Source organism: Orussus abietinus, unplaced genomic scaffold, assembly GCF_000612105.2.
Source record: "Orussus abietinus isolate OABI.00-Male unplaced genomic scaffold, Oabi_2.0 scaffold29, whole genome shotgun sequence".
Taxonomy (NCBI): domain Eukaryota; kingdom Metazoa; phylum Arthropoda; class Insecta; order Hymenoptera; family Orussidae; genus Orussus; species Orussus abietinus.
This window is the reverse complement of record NW_019395567.1, coordinates 732,178-751,694: the sequence shown is the minus strand read 5'-3', so window position 1 is coordinate 751,694 and position 19,517 is coordinate 732,178. Positions and strand designations below refer to the sequence as shown.

The following is a 19,517-nucleotide window of genomic DNA, read 5'->3' as shown; positions in this document are numbered from 1 at the left end:
TGTCAGGAACTTCCGAGTAACTTAATCCGCGTATCGGGTATGTGTCATGGCGGGCGGCGCATCCGGCGCCCTGCAGGCGATAAACGAAGACTCGTGTCCTGAATTTCGTTCCATTTCCGAGGGTTGTTCGGACGTTTCTTCGGGGTTGGCAAGAAGGACCAAGAGAGGTATCGGGGTACACGAGCTTGGATCCCTTTTGTGCTGGAAAGCGAATGTGTAACCTGGATAGATTGTCCAGACCGTGTTGATTTTCTGCATTATAAGTCCTTTTGATCTCGTGGGTGTGTCTTGGGTACCATCGACAATATTTAAAATCAGACCTTGAGTGCATCCTAATGACGGGGACAGACGTCTCGATCTTGATAATAACCGAACCTGATGTTTCGAGTCTGGAACATCTGGGGAACCGATGCGTGGCCTAATAGGCCAGTTCAAAAAGGAGGAGTGCGAGATAGAGATCGGCGACTCCGTCCTCTCCGGTGTTTACCAATTGGGTGACGACTCTTTGATGGCGGGAGATTTGTCTTCCGTCGCTCGAGCTGTACAAATAGTCTCTACACTTCCGTTAACACCGGGCCTAGATATATCTCGAGATCTCCTTTGTCAGCATGGACGCCACACTTCGGACCACGGTTTCGGACTTAAATAGGTTTCCTGGAGTGATTTCCATTTCCTGTTTCCAGGATCTTTGCATACAAGGTGCTGGAATCGGTAAGGGATGATCGGACTTCCAGATTTAGAGTAAAGAGACGCAGGGCTCGGTTGAGAGCCATGAACTTGTCCGAGAAGCTACCTTGATATCTAGATACCCAAATCGGATACATCCCTTCGACGAAGTCATGGCGGAAGGACCTTCCGTGGTTGGTGAGCGAGTGGCTGGAGGCCCGTACGTTTCCACCTTACACTCCTGGCCGGGAATCCCAGCCTCCTTTCCTCTTCCTCCACGCTGGTCCCTTTGCCCCGAAGGGCCGCTCTCTTCTTTTTCCCCGGGCTAGCGATTTGCTCGATTTGCTCGATTTGCTCGGTTTGCTCGGCGTCACGGCTGTCCTGTTGCTCTTGCTCTGTCCCCTCCCCCGCCGGCCGGCTCGGCCGCTTCCCCTTCTTTTTCTCTCGTTTTACCCTCCCCCCTCGATGCTCCCCTCCCGACGAAGCGCTGGGCAGAAGCGAGTTGCTCCTTTTGTTTCGACAGAGCCAACCGGTGGAGAATACAGTTGAGCGAAGCGTGTCTCGACACGCGAGACGCAGGATCGAACTTGCGTCTCGATTCCGGCCCAGCTCTCGCTCCCTCTCTCTCGCTCCGGCTTGGCTCCGCTCCTCCCTCCTCCTCTCTCGAACTCAATTCCACGGGTCACCTTGTCGGCCGCAAGAGCGACGGGGGGCTCTGTCGACTTTCGGACAAATATTAGTCGTGTTCCTTCAGACCGGGCGAAACTTGAAAACAATATGGCGGCCGGTCGACGGGTTCCCAAGGGACGCCGTGGACGCGGAGACGGCGTCGGAACGGACGTCGCGTCGCGCAAAATGACGATTGCGGGACGAGACGGATTTCTTAATGAACGTCCACGCGCCTCCGTCCCGTTGTTCCCTTCGCCCTCGCGGAGTCAGATTTATTAATTGATATTCCTCGTTAAGGCCCCGTCGTCATCGCCCTCGCGGCCTCCGCCGTGGAGTCAGACTTATTAATATACTCACCCGTCACTCTTCTCGACTCCGCGAAAGGAACCAGCCCGAGCATTCTATCCTCACGAATTTATTGTCGCCCTGAGGTCGCGGCCGTGATTCGAAGGAACGAAGTCGTCAACGTTCCTATCATGCTTGAAGGTAAAAATAAGGAACGAAATTGTCAACGCTCATACCACATTTGAAAGCAGAAATTAGGAACGAAATTGTCAACGCTCATACCACGTGTGAAAGTAGACACAAGGAACGAAATTGTTAACGCAATCGAGAATACGTTCGTCCTACTCGAGGGTCGCGGGCCGAGTGAGGCTGCTCCTTGATTGGCTCGCGACCCGGTCACGTGACTCCCCGCGGACCAATGGCGGGGATCTGCGCGCGCACTTTCGCACGGGGGACGCGTCCCGGGAATAGTAAAAGATCGCAGCTCGTCTGAAACACGTGGTAATTTACAACTCGACGGCCACGATGCGGAGCAGTGCGTAAACACAGACTGCTTTGTGCATACCACTCCTCCCCCTCCCCCCAGCTGCGAGTTTACGCACTTTTCCACTTTTTGCCCGACCCTCTTGCACTCGCTGCAACGACTTTTTCCCCTGTGGCTCCACTTTTTCCGCCCACCCTTCGACACGTCACAGGCGCGATGTTGATCGTGCACGGTCTTTCCATGTTAAGGGCTCCGAAGGTGGCTTTTTATCGTTCACCAACGTCTTAGTCTCCCAAGAAATTTCCCGCGACATGTGTATGCGGTTCCCCCATGACAGAGAATCCTTCGCGAAATTCTTCCTTGATCGAATTCGCCGCCATTTTGGAGGTCTTCGTCGGTATCTTTGACGCCAGGGCGTCAATAACGCCGCGACCGTTAATCAGCACGATGCAAATTACCCCGGGAAATTATACAAGGAATGCAACCGAGTAACCCGGTTAATCTTCTATGTTCTTGTATTGCAAACGGGTAACCTGGGATGGAGATATAAACAAATGAGTAGTCATCTCACTTGCTCTGTGCGCGAGCCATGGAGCAAGAGGGAAGATTAACCCGGTTAACCGGTTACAATCCACGGGATTGCGTAAGCGATATTGTGCCGGGTTCGGGACAAGTTAGACTGCAAAATAGATTCCTAAACATGCACTCGCTCCCAGCAGAGAGCTTTCGCTCGCTTCGAACAACGCCTTGTCCCACTACCACACTGTACGCATAAATTTTTCGCAGTAAATTTTGTTTTAAACCAACAACACCCAGTAACAACCATCGCGCGGATGGGATTCGCCGCGAATCCATCGGCGCACATATCTCATCTTTAAGGTGATGTGAAAGTGGCGACCCAGAGGTCTGAAGAAACTTTTCTCTGAACCGGGCGTATCGAATCGTTTCAAAGTTTCCACCGTGAACGTGGAGGCTGTAAGGAAGGTCCTGACACCCATGAAATTGGAATTGTTAACAAATTTATATACGGGTAGTTTTAAAATGTTTTTTTTTTTTTTTNTTTTAAAATTTTTTTTTTTTTTTTTCTAAAAAATGAAATTTCATGGGTGCCAGGACCTTCCTTACAGCCGCTATATTCACGTTGTGAAGTTTCAAACGATTCGGTACACCCAGTTCGGAGAAAAGTTTCATGAACGATTGGTCTCCCGATGCCGCATTCACATCCCCTTAACGAGCTGGTAAAGTGCGCGTACCAGGGACACAGAAGAACCCCCTGTAATGTTATGCATTACACGAGGCTGTACCGCATCTCTCGGCGAGGCTTGGTGAATTCCGCCGTGGCATTATCCCCGGAGGAGGGACGAAGAATAGCTATTTCCCCGGCAAGAGCCCTCTAGGATGTAACGATGATTACGAGGTCGTACTTTGACTCCTGCCTTCTAGCTTCGCCAATGGTAGGAGGAAATCTCATGAGTTGTACCAAACACCAAGAGAGGTGCTACTCCATTACCCATGGTTACCCATGCACCGAGAAAAGGGACCCTTAAGGGGGTCCTTTTTCCTGGCTGCGAAGTCAAGTGAGATTCTTTCTGAAGGCTGTACCGAAGAAGAATGGACCGCGTAGTACAGGAGCCATCGGGCACCGGTTCACGCACACACAACAGTGGCCTCGTCGAGAAGATTCCTCGTTGTTATTGCCGAAGCAGTAAATAATCTACCCCGCCTAGTCAACCGCCGTTCTCCGCTTCTCCCGGCTCCTGCAACGGACTCATCATCTCCCTCGCGGTATCGCGCGATCCTTTATCAGTCGAAACGAGTTCTGGATAATTTATCGCGACGCCTCTCCTCATTGCAGTCTGCATTTCACGGGCTACCGAACGCCCGCGAAATCTGCACTCCAGGACGTGTATTATTCCATATCTTCGGTTATAAACCTCCACTTTTCGGGTCCCCCATATCACATTTATGGAAGAAAGTGTGAAATACGGCGATAGCCGTTATACTAGCAAGCGAAATAAATATTAAATTCGATATGTCTCTGCAATATAGGATAAACATGGCTAAGTATGCCGCATCTTGTTACACGCGTCTTCAATATTGGATACTCGTAGTTTTTAACCGACTTCAAAAAAGGAGGAGGTACTCCATTCGACCCGTACACTTTTTTTTTGTATATACGACGTGTCGATAAATCAAGCCGTTCACGTCTCAATATTGGAGCAATACTCACGATACTTACCGTTGTAAGACCTACAGTACCGATGTTGCTCGCAGCATGGGTAACGACACCTGCTGAACAACCTAACCTCTCATCCCGCTCCGGACCGGCCATTTCACGCCTCTGCACCGACCGCGCTCTCAACGCGGGGTAATGGCAATCATCTCTTAAGGGAGCCTTCTGCGCATGCGCACAGAGGTCACTAGACGCACTCTGCGTCGATTCCGGAACAGGGCGCATCCCGATGCCGCGTAAAACCTCCGTCGGGACAAATTGCGTCGGTGCCGTAGTCGGCCGAGCCTGTAAAAAAAAAAAGGAGAAATAAGCGGTTTGTGGGTGCCAGATAGAATTAGAGAAGGAGAGCGAGAGAGAGGGCGCGATGCGGGCCAGGGGAGAGCGAGAGAGAGGGGAGTACCTCTCGACGGCACGCCTGCGTCGGCGGGGGTTCCCTTCCCCGCGATTCGACAAATCGACAAAGAAGGCCGTTGTGCGCGACGGAGAGGGCCCTGCCGAGAGCGAGAGAGAGATAGGAGAGAGGAGAGGTTCGGCGACAGTAGCCACGTTGTCCGGAGAGCGTTTGCCGGGGACGGAGATAGGTATACCGAACGCCCGGCAGAGCTGCGCTCCCGGTAGAGACAGCGATCCTCTCCAACGGGACAGATCCGCGGCCCGTACGCTTCTCGTTGGAGGGAGAGGGACGAAAGAGAGAGGGGCGAAAGGGTAAAGGGGGGAGGAAGGAGAAGGGGGACAGGAAAAAAGACTCGAGTGGACCCGGAGCGCATTGGGCGCTCGGCCGACCCAACGCTGGCGAGTGGGAGGAGGATGGTCAGAGCTGGACGCGTGGTGAGGGAAAGAGAAAAAGAGAGAGATATAGGAAGATTATAGTCAACTCTCCGTAGGGAGACGCGGGAACGCGTTTTCCCTTTAGCTGGCGCGTAGCCCAGGTGCCGCGGAAGAGGTCACTCCGCAGAAAAGGAGAAACTGGCGAACTCATGGAACGGGCTTCTCTTGCTTCTCCTACGTTTATACCGTACGGCTTAAACTTAACCTATATGGTTCTCGTCCGATCATCGAAGTTAAGCAACGCTGGGCGGCGGGTAGTACTAGGATGGGGTGATCGTCCGGGAACACGCACCGTTCACGACAAACAAGCAAGAACGAGCATCTGAAAATACAATAATTAGTAGAAATTATATAATTGGGGATCGATGACGCTGGACCACCGACTTAACCTATATATACGAACGGTGTCTTTCTTTCCTATGGAATGCCGCTTGTTCGAATTAATTGGCTAATAGCGCAGAGCATTATGTACACGCGAGGGACTCGAGAGAAACCCGAAAGAACCGGAGAGGAGTCAGGAGGAGGCCCGAAAAGAACCGAGGAGTACCGAAAAGACCCGAGTGGGGGCACTGCGGAGGGAATGGGGAAGGCTTACGGATTTGACCATCGCGCAGCTGGACTCTGAGCCACTATAACTCGAAGCCGGGGAGTAATGTTACGGCTGTACCAATCTCACATAACCATAACTATCCTCACTAAAACTTAACGGAAAGGCCCAGTCGCACGAAAAACAGGCGCACCTTAAATTAGACGCCGGGAGGCTAGCCGTGACCCGATCCGACCGCGTAAACCTGATACTCCTCCTACACCCAACTATTAAGATTAATTGATTCTGGACGAGAAATATTGAATTCGCGAACATAATAAAATATTACGCGCTACGATTATTGATAAACATGCGACAGTTTCTTCTTATAACATTTGTGTATACCTAAAGTAACGGCGAAAAATAGTCTACGTTAGATTAGCTGTAATCACTACTTTTTATGTTTACCCGTGGGTTTAACGATAGCGTGCAGAAGTACTCGTGCGTCCCGGTGCCCTTATTGATATATATATTTTTTTTATAACACTCGTGGCACTTAACGTGAAAAATAATCTATTAGCTGTAATCGCACTATCTTACAATTATGCGGATTTGACGATAAGATGCAGAAGTACTCGACGGACGTCGTGGCACCCTTACTCGTATAGGGCCTCTATAAAAAGCTAAAGCGAACGCAGATGGCCACGGATACTCTTTCACGGGTGCAACGACCTCATCTTTTCCTCGGCTCTAGGTGCTTTGGAATTTTTGACTCCTCTATCGCCGAGGGACCATCGCCCAAGCCAACCGCACAACTTCGGCGTTCGAAGGTGTTAGTATCGGGAAATTCTCATGACCACATACTGGGACTTCGAGGAACTCAAAGTCAAGCAAAGCTTCGAAGAAGTTGCCGCGATTTTGTGTACGATTGGCTTTAAGTGTTCCTCCTCGAAGCAGTATCCGTATATAATTTATTCCCCAAGCGACTTATCGAATGCCTTTCGCGACGAAAACATTCCATCCTGTTATTTGTCGCTTCTGTCTGGACAAATCGGCCTAAAAGAGTTTTGTCACTCCCGGCATAATCTCCGTTGTTTACGGACCACTTTGGGGCCGGCGCGATTAAATCCATAACTACCTACAGGACTATTCGTCCTGGTCTTCTCGGCAGAAAATAAAGTCGGATCGGTCCTTCCTTCGCGAACAATATTTCCTCCGGATTCCCTGAAGAGCCGGCAGGACCATCTCTTGGGCGTTTATGGCCTCTTAGAGCGACTCCTAATACGATCCTCCGACATCCTTTATAATTCCCTTTATTCACGCCGCCGATCTCGCACGGCTTTAATCGCGATTTAAACGACCACAGCTGCTACCGTGTTACAATCAACATGGACGTTCACGAGACCCAAAATGCGAGCCACAGCGTCCTTCAAATTCGCAGGTTCAGATGGAATATTCCAAGGAGTATTCACTGAGGAAATTGTGGATTTTAATATATAATATTTGTACGTTTTGTATGTATAGAATGAACCTTTCATGTCACCTTAAGGACGTCGAATAACGACCGGGCGGAACTCGGCTGAGGTTCGCGCCAAGTACACGGTCACGCGTGTCCCTTTTACGGGGGTTTCTTTGAAACCGGTGCGCGCAATGCGCTTCGATAAATCTTATTCCAAGCTGAAGTAAGATTTCTTGCCCGAAACGGGCGAGGAGAAGATGCAGCTGAGAGATCCAGCTGATCGGTGCAAACTCGACTTAATGCGACCTGACAAACGCAGGCTGTCTCCTTTTGTCCCCGCCGACTCTTTCCTTCGGTTTGCCATTCCCTTTGATCATTTTGACGAAGCCGCGGGCATTGCGATCGGTAAGGCGAGTACCTGTAACGGTAACCGAACTAATAATTACAACCGCTTCCGTAAAAAGGACCACCGGCGCTTACCGAGACCTGAAAGTATAATACTTTGAAGTTCCCTCCAGTAAAGGCCCCGCTTCCACGTACAGAGCCTTGGAAATTTACCTTGCCGGTGCGTAACGACCTCTCGGTGAAGATATCCCTGAACCAAACTTATTCCGGTGAAATACACTAGTGTTCGGAAAGCACCTACGAATGGTCGTGCCCTGGAAAAGACAGGACTCGGTATACGTATTTCCGTCTCGCGTGGGGAAAGGATTTCCTTTGTTATGCTCGACTTGCCTTGTAGGAGTATTACATGCATTACCCTCGTAAAGCTTCTTCTGCGAGGAAGCGAAACGGTGAAGGTTAAATTGAAGCTGCGCTGATTGATGGTAAACTGGTTGGTCATAACAGGGTTACTTCAAAATCTACCAGGGCTTCGTTTTAAACGTTGGAACCTGTTCCCAAGGATTCCTGTTTGGTCGGCACCTGCGCGCCATCTTTGAGAGACGCCACGAAACTCCGCGCCGAAACTCGACGTAAACGTGAATTTACCGTTACGAACGCCGAGATTTATCCTGAAATTGAACAGTCTTTTAGGTATCGACTTCTTTCAAGGAAAACCTAACAAACCTTGCTTGAACCTTGCGTAACGCGTCGAATTGATGACCCATTTGTGTGTCGGCAATCGAAGTCGGAATTTCCAGTTGACTCAAAAACAGCCGAGAGGAAGAATTCCACGAAAATGTACCTGGGAATATAAAAGCACATAAAAATCAAGCGAACAAGATTTATTAAGGGTTTTTAGATCGTATCGAGGAAATTCCTTTGGCATTCTTTGAACGATGCCGAGCATATCTGCTTGGAAAATTTCGACACTGCTTTTCGGAGTTATCGTTGCACTTGCTAGATTCTTTTTTTATGCCGTTTACTTACCAAGGAAGATTTTAAATGACAATGCAAATTCGTCCCAGAGTTCGATGATTCTCGGTTAAAATTAAGTCAGAGAACGTAGCAAATAAAATCACCGTATCATGTATATCATTTTATAAAGAACTTCTTGAGAATTTATGAGTAGATTTATAATCGATATTTATTATGAATGCTTCACTAATGCATTCCATATACTTTTTACTGCTGTTACAATCACAAGAACATTACATCGAATTTTTGTCAAATAATCAGGAATTCTCAGCTGATCTTCCCGAAACTTCGGAAGGTCAGCAAAATTTGAGGTTAGGTTCCCCCGATAGACTCAAGTCCTGGTCAATCGCATCGATTACGCGTAGATATAAATCATCCAATGTAAAGTTTGAACCACCAAGTAGCTTATTAAATTCTAGAGTATCTTAAAAAAATCCCCGATAAAAAATAAGCTCTCTCTTGACGTCCATTAATCAGAAAAATCTAACGATCATGTACAAACGCTTTCCCTACTTTTACCTATGTTATTATCAACGTTGATGTTGTATTTGGACTTAGAAATGTAGTTTCTCATTCGTAAATATATTTATCTATATACTCGTAAGTTCCCGAAAAAGTACCAGTAATTTTCCGTCATTTTATAATTATTTCCATCCGTTTGCTTTGCTTCGCGCCATTTTTATCCATGAGATCTATTTCATTCACCGTTTTTAGGTGAAACATTCTGCTTGCAACGCCTTTTTTAACAATGGAAATGAAGCGTTGAGGCCCAAAAGAGCAAAGAATGGCATTCAGGTTCATGCAATGTTGCAACAAGGCGATTCGGCATGCACATTGTTATAGAATTACGTGTGTTGGTGAGTACATCACGACACGTTTCTTGCACGCTCGCGTTGGGACCCTAGATGAGTCAGAGAAGTTGATTCACCTCGTAAATGATCGAAGGGCGTGACATCGTATCGGCAGCTCTTTGTAGATGGATTCCTCAACGTTTGTCAACAGCCTCAATTGTCGGCAACCACCTGTTACAAGTGAAATAACCTGTAAGCGTTGCGCGCGTTGACAAAGCAAAAGAAATGGAAGAAGTCGACGATCGACCGAAATGGATGATCGAGCTGGAAAATCGCAAGAGAAAGGTGAGTTTAATTCATATATAATTAGTGCAGTCAGGTAAATAAAAATACCAAAGTGTAACGTTGAATATGCAGCGATTACATGATTCGATGAGACTGCGTCTTTGGTGCTTGTGTATGTTAAGGTAATTGGAAAAAGAATTGAGATTGCGTTCTATGTCGTAGCCACGGTTAGCTCACGAGGCAGGAGCTGGGTCTCCCTGCTTGGTTTGTCAGGGTGGATGCCCGGGGCTGGATCTTCATTTCTGGAGGAAGATCTGCAAGAGTTGTAAGTGTAGCCGAGACGATCACGATGTCAACGATGATGATTTCCCGCAGTTTGATATATTGTTTGGACCTTCGGGAACGCCTAGGAAGAAAGGGAGAGTCGGTAAGTTTGAAGATATGCTGGGAATTGTTGGGAGGTTTTATGGTAATCTTGACAGTAGAGAGAATTGAACATTTTTGTTTGTCAGTTTTACGATTGGATAATAAAAAACAAGCTGCACATGAAATGCCTTTCGACTGGATACCGCCAAACACTACAAAGGAGCTTGCTGCGGATTACATGAAAGCACTGCCTGTGGAGAAACTGCCGATAAAGGATTCGCCTGGTGCTGTACTTAGGAGACAGCAACTTCAGAAACAGCTGCCGCTTCACGATATAGATCATAAGTCTTGCGATGAACTTAGTGAACAAGAGAAGAAACAGTTTGAAAAATATTTGGAGAATTTGAAGAAATACGTCGGACAGGGGAAAGTGACTAAAGTAAGTTATCACATTTTGTATTCAATTAAATCTTTTCTTTGCCAAAGTAGCGAAACAAAAATAACTTATTCTTTTTGATACATTATTTAGATAATGGGTGCAAGACCGTTTGTACAACCTCTGATGACACCTATTAATGCAACGGACATGCAAAGATTTAGTCCTCACCACAAAGCAAATTCCCCCATAGGAGGGCAAAGAGCTAACCTTCGAACGCCGAGCAGTTTTCTTCCAAAAGTGCCTACGTTGAAATCTCCACTACTTGAACAGAATCGAGAATCACATGCTACTCCAGTAAAAGTTGAAACTGTTCATGGTGAGATCGGAGAGTGTGCAAGTGGAGAAAAATTGCGATTAGGTCAATACCATCCAACTCTTGATAAAATTTCGAACAGTGGTCAAAGAATGGAGTCAAAGTTAGTGGATACCCTGAATCAGCAGTTTGCGTCTCCAAACAGACTTACTTCTTCTCCTTCCGTATCGAAACACCTAAATCAAATGGAAACTCAGGGGACGCAGACTCCACCAAGAACAGGAAATCATCAGTTACGTTATGGAACTCCACAGGCAGAAGGCATGATAGAATCAGTCGTTCAAAATCCTAAATTGTATCACGAAGAAGGAGCAGTTTATACTCCACTGCCTTCTCATTCGCACAGTCTTCCATCTCGATCATCTGCATCGAGTGCAAGCTTGCCTTCGGATGTTCATCCCGAAGAAAAATTTCTTCGCAACAAACAGTATCCTCCCAAAAGTAGCTACCCGAGTCAAAGTGTGCCAATAAATACTGAGTTAGCAGAATCTTCAACGGACAATCACGGAATTGTGCCAGAAAACGTAGCTAATATTTCCTCGGTTGGTTACTCTCTATTCACAGAAGACGATTTAAACCAAGAGTACTCTCGATCAGCTGAATTAATGTTATCGGAAGCTTTGCTTCCTCCAAGTGCTGTAAATGCCAGTGACATAGTAGGAAGTACTTTGGGCAAAGATAAGTTAATGTTCATACAGGAACAACTTCGATCAAAGTACAGCAAGGATGACCCCATAAGAATGCGCCTTGCGAAAGCCCAGGATCTTGAATCGAACAGTACAAGAAATACGGTGCCTCGAAGTTTATTCAGCAATACAGCTGAAAAGTGTTCTCCCGTTAAAGTGGATAAAGAAATTGAACAGGTAGCTATTATCGCAGCTATGCGGAATTCTTCTGGTGACATTGCAATGGGAGAGTCTTTGTATGGACTCAACCATTGTTACTCGACTCCTCTGGATTCAAAGAAAGGACATAGTACGGAGGATGATAAACTCTCAGGGACAATGGGATGTGGAAGTGATGGGAACAAAGATTTATTCAGAGATCAGAAAGGACACCTTATCGAGCCAAATTCGCCTTATGCTTCTTTGGGAAAAGAGACAATTACAGCAGATGTTAATAAAGATGAAGCCATTCATCCAGGTGAGAACGAATAAATCACATCACGGTCTGGTAATAAAACACGAGTACGTAATTATTACTAATTTCAGAATGTTCACAAGCTGCTGCACTGACGGGAAGTTCAGAGAAGGCGAATTCGTCGATCCATGGGGAACCCTTAGACAATGCTTACAGCGATGCAGAAATTCACCAGGCTCATCAATCCTTACCCTATCGACATCAAGCAGAGCTGAATTATCAACCAGTTCATTCGACCGTCATTCATTCCGAGGATTTACGGAATCCAGTATTTCCTGAGGGTGTGATCGGAACTCCGCAAATTGTGCAAAATCCTGCAAACATTGATCGATTGAGAGGAGCGATGGAGGAATTGTCAGTGGGGATGGCTCCGACACAAAAGTGTCACCGATGTCAAGAGTCCATTCACATCGGTGACGTTGTGGTCACTGCGGAGAAAGCTAAAAACTCAGTTTGGCATCCAGGGTGCTTCGTCTGTTCCACCTGCAACGAACTTCTTGTAGATCTGGTCTATTTCTACTACAAAGGAAAACTGTACTGCGGAAGGGACCTCGCCAGCCTTTTGGAGATACCAAGATGCTTCGCCTGTGATGAGGTAACCTTATCGTTAAATGATTATTCCGTGAATGGCATGTATTGCAAAGAGATAAAATTATTATACGTACTGTTTACAATTTTTAGTTAATCTTTGTGAGAGAATACACAGTAGCGGAGGGACACAACTACCATGTGAAGCATTTTTGTTGCTGGGACTGCGATGTGCCTTTAGCTGGTCAACAGTACATTTCCGAAAACGACCGTCCACTTTGCCTTCTTTGCTATCAAAAGACTTATGCCAAGACCTGCAACACATGCAGAAACATCATCGAAGCCCATCAGCAAGGTGTCGCTGTAAAGAACCTGGATTTCCATGCAGTGCCTGAATGTTTCTGCTGCTTTGTCTGTAAGAAAAGCCTTCTCAATGGTAAAATGACAATCAGGGAAGAGAAACCCTTTTGCAGTAAAGAATGCGTCGGACAATTTATGAGCGAAAAGCCGCGATAACTCACGTCGCATATTTCTCGCAAGGCTGATTATACCTATATTATCAAGTATTTATGGCGCTATAAAACTTTAAACTGCGGTACGTTTTTCCGGCTCGACATCACAGTTTGTATCTAAAGTTCCTACGGCATGCTCAGAATACCTTCTTCGATGTACACGTGTAAAGCATCGAGCTGAACAGAAATGTCTTCCATGCTAGTACGAAACAGAATTCCAATTGATAAGTGCCAAGATATATTTTTTATATCTACTGTTTAAATCAAATGTTATTCTGAGCGTGAATAAATATGTGATTTGAAATATTTTATACACGGTGGCCTTATGAAAAGACGGCATTCAACTACATGTATACTTTTTTTTAACAAAATATTGTACTTTCATGTCTTCATGCTCGGTACAACTATACATACTATTACGTGTAAACGACTTTATTTTGTAGTAAATGGTGACATGTACGATAATAGTAAGCCTAGTCTCTCTCGTAAGTTGTTTATATAACAATTCTCATTCTTAGATACGTATCGATACAAATATTGCGTAATATCAATGTTGCTTTTGTTTCAACGTAAAGTAAAAGACTAAAGATAGAAGCACCGAACACCACTGAGGTTCTATACATATAGCAGAGTCCCAGACATTTCTAGACGGTCCTTCTTAGGCGGTCAATATGAAAATCATGTAAAATCGTATAAAGCATAACATTAAAACAGAAACTTAAATAAAGTGTCTTGATCAAATCAATCAGTGTTACACAACGTGTAACCAATTCAAACACTAGTTGCATTAAGCGATCCTTGTCAAAAGGATATAGAATTTCTTTGAAGGTTTGAAGTTTGTGCTGGGTCTCCATCACTCTGTGGTCTTATTCCGAATCGCTGTCAATAATTTTTTGAACTCGGCTGTAGGAGTTGCGCGTTTCTCGAGGTGGGCTCTCATTGAGTGTTGTCTTTTTAGCAGACTCCATGCCTCGACGAGCTCGCGTCACGCGACCTGGAAATGTTTCTCTATTAATAAGACAGGAAAACATGGCCTCAAGGACACAGCTGTCAACTCCGATCTATCACAGTTGAAGGGCTCTAAGGTAAACTATTCTCTTCGAGATCGGAAATATGTATAGCGTAAACAAGGGCAAATATGTTGTTATTTAGAGTGCTGATGTATGTTCAATGAAATGTAGAAACCTTCGGATATAATATTCTTGGTATCGAGTTCGGCGACTTCCTTCAACCTTGCATTAGCCTCCTTTGCTTTTTTGCATTTTTCCAGGGTTGGTCTACCGACGACCCCATTTTTCTCCAGCAGCTCCTTAAGGAGAGCCACACGTTTAATGTCCGTTTTACATGCTGAGAATTGAGTTTGGTAGCTCATGTGAGATACACCAGCAGCCCTTAAATACTTTCGCAACATTTGTACTTTGGCGCTGCTACCCTAAGAGCAAGAATTAACATGAATTAATTACAGCATTTTTTAAATGTATAGTAAGGGTTAGAAATTAAACTACGAATTAAGGTTACGTACTTTTACCCGTGAACTTTTCTTCCCATTTCTAGTACTGTGCTCCTCATCGCTATTACCTTCCTCGTCAGTGTCCTCGGAACCACTCTTAGATTCCTTTGATTCCTTTGATTCCTTTGATTCCTTTGATTCCTTTAATTCCTTTGATTCCTTGGATTCCTTAGATTCTTTTTTCTCTTCCTCCTCTTTACTGGGTGTTACCTTCTTAGTTCTATCTGCCAAGCTCACTTCATCATCGCTTTCAGACTTTTCCTTGTCCACATTTTTAGTAGTCTTTTTTGGGCCTGGTTTCCTTCCTCTTTTCTTTTCTGGTGCCTTTGCTGTGTTCGCTTTTTTAGCTGCTGGAGTTTTCTTAACTTTCTTTTTTATACGAGGGCTATAATCCTCGTCCTCTGATTTGTCATCCAGACTGTCCTCGGATTTAGAGCGTTTCGACTTACTCGGAGACTTTCGTGTGCTCCTACGTTTAACATTTTTGCTTTCCTCTTCTGTAACAGCTTTTTCCTCGGACTCTGACTTTTCTGCTTCGGATGCACTGACTTCCAGCTCGGAGTCGTTTGGCTGTGCTTTGACAATTATCGTTTTAGGTCTTGGCTTCAATTCCTTCTCCTTATCGCTCTCAGAGGACGATGCTTCCTTGTCGCTCGCACACTCTACGGAAAGTTCCAATCCATCTACTACTTCTGAATCGTCCTTGCGTACTTTACTGCGTTTTCCCTCGTGTTTTGAATCTTCCTTCACTTCGTTATCTGATTTGTCAGCACTCTCTTTCCTTGACTCTGAAGCGATTTTCTCGGAGCTGGTAACATCCTTCTTCATCAACAAGAAAATAGCATGTTTAGTAGTTAAAGTACATGAATGCACACTTTCCTCAGAAACAGAAAATGTCTGTTAAATCATGTATACACAAGCTTAGCAAAAGATCTCAACGGCGAGTGAATTAATGTTTTACAATGAATTCACCCGCTTTGACTTAATAGGACCGATTCTGTTTTCCAAGTTATAGGATACCTTGTTACATATAAATTATACCTGATCTTCCTTTTCCTTGTTGGCTTCGTTCTTTTGGGTTTCATATCCATCATCAGCTCCCGATGCAGTTTTTGGTGGAGCTTCTTGCGAATCTTCGCTCTCTCCTACCTCCGACTTAGAAGCCTGCGATTCCTCGGTATCGGTGCTTCTCAAATCCTCTACTTTGGAACTTTGATCCGGTTTGTCCGAGCTTTCCTTTCCATTCTGCTCTTTTTCATCATCGTTCATGTGATCGTCGCTGCTGTTTGCATTGCCGTTCGCTTCCAAAGCAGACTTTCCATCTTTATTTCCATGTACCAGTTCGACGTCATCCGAATAATTGCGTGCCCTTTTCTTCGGTAATTGGAGTTTCTCATCATCTGAAAAGGATTCATGGGGCCGCTTGCTCGAGACTCCTTCCATCCCATCGCTATGATCCGACTCAACCATTTTAATCAATCCGGCTACAGATCTATAAAGTATGGGCAATAGTAAACACGAGGATTTTATAATTACCAAGTTCCATTCATAAATCGAGTTGAAGTAGGACTGATACGATTAATAATAATAATATTCATGAAGTTTGCAATTATCGGTGGCAATGAAACCTTAATGTATTATAACGTGATCTGAGACCTTTCAAGTATCCACAAACACGCGAAATTAATTCACATGTGTCGTAGTATACATAACACAGAAAAACGTACACGTTTCGGCACACGACGTATCTCAGCAGCAATGACAAACACCTTCGAAGCTTTTTCCTTCTTTGATGCTATCGTTACTTACCGAGATAGCCAGGAATTACTGATATTTACGTAATTAACGTGATTTTAGCGGCTTACGATGTTTGCGCGGGCAAACATATACACAACAATGGTTCCGGCAGGATAGAAATCGAGGAAGACGGTCGAAAAGTCCGCTTTTACGGTAACTTTTCCCTCCAATAGTTTCAGCGCCATCTACAGACACTTCGTTTTCGTTTCAATTTTCGAAATTTCAAGAAATTAGTCGATACGAGACAGAGATGAGTTGGGAGATTGCTCACGGGCAGGATCATGCGATCGCATCCTGTGCTGCCCTCTGGTTTCGTACGTTAGCTTTCACCGTTTTTTGCCCCCAAGGGCGGCGCAACGAATTTCTGATAGGAGCTCGCGCACTCGCGATGGCGGTACCATCTACCAGTCATCGTTGGCGGCTCACGTACAAAACCAGAGGGCAGCATAGGATTCGATCGCGCCACCCTGACCGTGCGCAATCTCCCAACTCATCTCTGTAAATGACTACAAATTCATCATATATACATACAGGGCTATCGAAAATGTAGTCCCGTTGTCAAGTAATTTACATCTTGTGCAAAACTCGTGGCGTAAAATATTTAGTAACAGCTTACGTTATTTTACTTACCCATCGTTCTACGTAAAACAATCGCGATTGTCGCGCCGTTCCTGAGTATTAACTTCTGAGTAGGAGAACTTTCCATGGAGTCGGCGGTCTAGGTATTGCCGGTTAAATGGCAGGCCGTGTATTTTGGTGCTCTGGTTTTCTGACGGCACCCTGTTCTTTGCAGTTCGTGGCTGTTGCTAGCTTTTTGGCGGGCACGATCTGGTGGTAGCTCGAGTGCCGATTTCTGACTCGGAACTTCTCTCGACGTACAAATGGGCGATAAAGACGGAGGTAAGGGTCAAGGGTCTTCTAAAATCCTCTCCGCAGCTTTCGTGCCAGCTGGCCGAAATAAGGAGACATTTCGAATGATGCGTCTGTCGCTCTATAATAAGCAGCACAGTGTTTCTCTTCTCATTAAGCGTCAGCCGAAGACGGTTTCCCATACTTGGTTCTATACTCGATCTAGGGAATGTAGGGTTCCTATCATGGGGAGGGTTCCTTTGCTTTGTTTGATGTTAGACCGTTAATTTGCTTGATTAAATCCGGTGCGGGTACACAGCGGATCGTACAGGTTACTTTGTTATGGCGGCGACGTCGTGACAATGGCGGCTTTTTCAAATTCCTTTAATTAATGACGGCACTTAAAGTGCGAATGATTTCCACCGGTTTGTATGGGTATCTATCGGAGAAACCGAGACATGAATCTTATTAATGGCTAGTGGTTGATTAAATATTTCTTTTTCGCTTTAAGAAACGTTTGACGATGCAGTAGAAGAGCGTGTCATTAACGAGGAGTACAAGATATGGAAGAAGAACACTCCGTTCCTGTATGATCTCGTTATGACACATGCCTTGGAGTGGCCTTCGTTGACGGCACAGTGGTTGCCGGACGTGACGAGACCCGAAGGCAAAGACTATTCCGTACATCGACTGATCCTTGGAACTCACACCTCCGACGAGCAGAACCACCTTCTCATCGCGAGCGTGCAGCTGCCAAACGAGGATGCTCAGTTTGACGCGTCTCATTACGATAACGAAAAGGGAGAATTTGGTGGCTTTGGATCTGTCAGCGGGAAGATCGAGATCGAAATCAAGATCAATCACGAGGGGGAAGTTAACAGGGCACGATATATGCCACAGAATCCTTGCGTCATCGCGACCAAAACACCTTCCAGTGACGTGCTGGTCTTTGATTATACTAAACATCCAAGTAAACCCGATCCAAATGGAGAGTGCCATCCAGACCTTAGGTAGATATTTTTTGCAATATTTTCCCTCCTGAGTTATAAGTAACCGAAATGTTTACCAACTGGAGGTAAAAAATGAATATTGTAATTAATAACCAGGCTACGAGGACATCAGAAAGAAGGCTACGGTCTCTCCTGGAATCCAAATCTAAACGGTTACTTACTGAGTGCATCGGATGACCATACGATTTGCCTTTGGGACATTAATGCCACGCCAAAGGAGAATCGAGTTATCGATGCTAAGACCATCTTTACGGGCCACACTGCTGTTGTAGAAGACGTCGCTTGGCATTTGCTTCACGAATCTCTCTTCGGTTCCGTTGCCGATGACCAGAAACTCATGATTTGGGACACAAGGTATGTAGCAATTACGTATTATTAATTATGGTCCCCTAAAATTTGTTGTTCTCGCAGATGTAACAATACTAGTAAACCGAGTCACACCGTCGATGCTCACACTGCGGAGGTTAACTGTCTAAGTTTCAATCCTTACTCCGAGTTCATTCTCGCAACTGGCAGTGCTGACAAGACTGTAGCTCTCTGGGACCTGAGGAATTTAAAATTAAAGTTGCACTCGTTCGAGTCTCACAAGGATGAGATCTTCCAGGTGCAATGGTCTCCGCACAACGAAACTATATTAGCTAGCAGTGGCACCGATAGGCGTTTGCATGTCTGGGATCTTAGCAAGATCGGAGAGGAGCAGTCCAGCGAGGATGCTGAAGATGGACCTCCTGAATTATTGGTAATAACTCCTTGATTGTTAATAACACTCATCTCCTAGTCTGGTTAAATTAATCTAAGATATTGATTTTATTAAATTTCTAGTTCATCCACGGAGGTCACACCGCGAAAATTAGTGATTTCTCATGGAACCCCAACGAACCATGGGTTATATGCTCAGTCTCGGAAGACAATATAATGCAAGTTTGGCAGATGGCGGAGAACATTTACAACGACGAGGAGCCGGACACACCGGCCAGTGAGCTCGAAGCCGGAGCTTCATAGATAGCGAACTTAATTTATTAAGAACTTCAATTCTGGGATTTGTTAAGCGATCGTTCAGACGTCAGTCGAGAAAGAGAGTATTCAAATTTCCACCCGTCGCGTCTCCGCGTCGCCACCGATGAGCCGTCACCGTCGACGGAAAATGTATTATCTTCATTTAACTGCTATTTCTTTAAAGTAAAACTTTTCCGAAACTTGTTCCAGTATCGTCTATACTTAACTGTTACGTATAAACCCGAAACAGATGTGCATCTGTAAAAATTTTATATAAATACAGGCGGCAGTTATGTGTAACTATTATTAATATTATTAATTCATCCTTTTTCATATATAAATATACATATATATATATATACTTTGTTTCTTCGAAAGGGACTTTCAGAAAGTCGCACCGCGTATCGATAAGTTTTTAATAAAACACCTATTTTTTTCACAGAAGACCTGTAAAACAATACTCATTTCGGAG

The 19,517-nt window shown here is 45.3% G+C and overlaps 3 protein-coding genes across 4 annotated transcripts; 2 read left to right on the top strand and 1 right to left on the bottom strand.

Annotated features, from left to right (window-relative positions):
* The first annotated feature begins 8,758 nt into the window (after positions 1-8,758).
* Positions 8,759-14,250, top strand: LOC105701675. Its single transcript, XM_023433780.1, has 10 exons — positions 8,759-9,109; positions 9,224-9,366; positions 9,486-9,645; positions 9,808-10,012; positions 10,098-10,390; positions 10,481-11,846; positions 11,915-12,438; positions 12,525-13,085; positions 13,842-13,968; positions 14,154-14,250. Exons 3-8 carry the CDS (start codon positions 9,586-9,588, stop codon positions 12,885-12,887), a joined length of 2,811 nt encoding a protein of 936 aa, XP_023289548.1. The 5' UTR covers positions 8,759-9,109; positions 9,224-9,366; positions 9,486-9,585; the 3' UTR covers positions 12,888-13,085; positions 13,842-13,968; positions 14,154-14,250.
* On the bottom strand, positions 13,237-16,401 carry LOC105701685 (HIRA-interacting protein 3). 2 transcript variants are annotated; one of them, XM_023433781.1, is made up of 5 exons: positions 16,121-16,401; positions 15,435-15,885; positions 14,406-15,212; positions 14,069-14,315; positions 13,237-13,877 (listed from the first exon to the last, which is right to left on the bottom strand). In XM_023433781.1, the coding sequence occupies exons 2-5, from the start codon at positions 15,861-15,863 to the stop codon at positions 13,750-13,752; spliced, it is 1,611 nt and encodes a 536-aa protein (XP_023289549.1). In that variant the 5' UTR covers positions 15,864-15,885; positions 16,121-16,401; the 3' UTR covers positions 13,237-13,749. The 2 variants fall into 2 exon arrangements, with proteins under 2 accessions (XP_023289549.1, XP_012284053.1); XM_012428630.2 differs by having other exon boundaries at positions 14,406-15,215; positions 16,121-16,399.
* Positions 16,402-16,934: 533 nt separating this feature from the next.
* Positions 16,935-19,348, top strand: LOC105701558 (probable histone-binding protein Caf1). The gene is made up of 5 exons (XM_012428401.2): positions 16,935-17,090; positions 17,551-18,049; positions 18,146-18,403; positions 18,461-18,788; positions 18,872-19,348. The coding sequence occupies exons 1-5, from the start codon at positions 17,072-17,074 to the stop codon at positions 19,049-19,051; spliced, it is 1,284 nt and encodes a 427-aa protein (XP_012283824.1). The 5' UTR covers positions 16,935-17,071; the 3' UTR covers positions 19,052-19,348.
* The last annotated feature ends 169 nt before the right edge of the window (positions 19,349-19,517 follow it).

Bases quoted from the DNA above. Each gene is read 5' to 3' on its own strand.
- LOC105701685 (XM_012428630.2), bottom strand. From the start codon at position 15,863: ATGGTTGAGTCGGATCATAGCGATGGGATGGAAGGAGTCTCGAGCAAG. The intron at 15,216-15,434 runs GTATAATTTATA...TTGTTGATGAAG, and splicing joins ACAAGGAAAAGGAAGATCAG to AAGGATGTTACCAGCTCCGA. The intron at 13,878-14,068 runs GTTTCTACATTT...AAACATTTCCAG, and splicing joins CAAGAATATTATATCCGAAG to GTCGCGTGACGCGAGCTCGT.
- LOC105701558 (XM_012428401.2), top strand. The intron at 18,050-18,145 runs GTAGATATTTTT...ATTAATAACCAG, and splicing joins GAGTGCCATCCAGACCTTAG to GCTACGAGGACATCAGAAAG. The intron at 18,789-18,871 runs GTAATAACTCCT...TTAAATTTCTAG, and splicing joins ATGGACCTCCTGAATTATTG to TTCATCCACGGAGGTCACAC.
- LOC105701675 (XM_023433780.1), top strand. From the start codon at position 9,586: ATGGAAGAAGTCGACGATCGACCGAAATGGATGATCGAGCTGGAAAAT. The intron at 10,013-10,097 runs GTAAGTTTGAAG...TTTGTTTGTCAG, and splicing joins TAGGAAGAAAGGGAGAGTCG to TTTTACGATTGGATAATAAA. The intron at 12,439-12,524 runs GTAACCTTATCG...TACAATTTTTAG, and splicing joins GATGCTTCGCCTGTGATGAG to TTAATCTTTGTGAGAGAATA.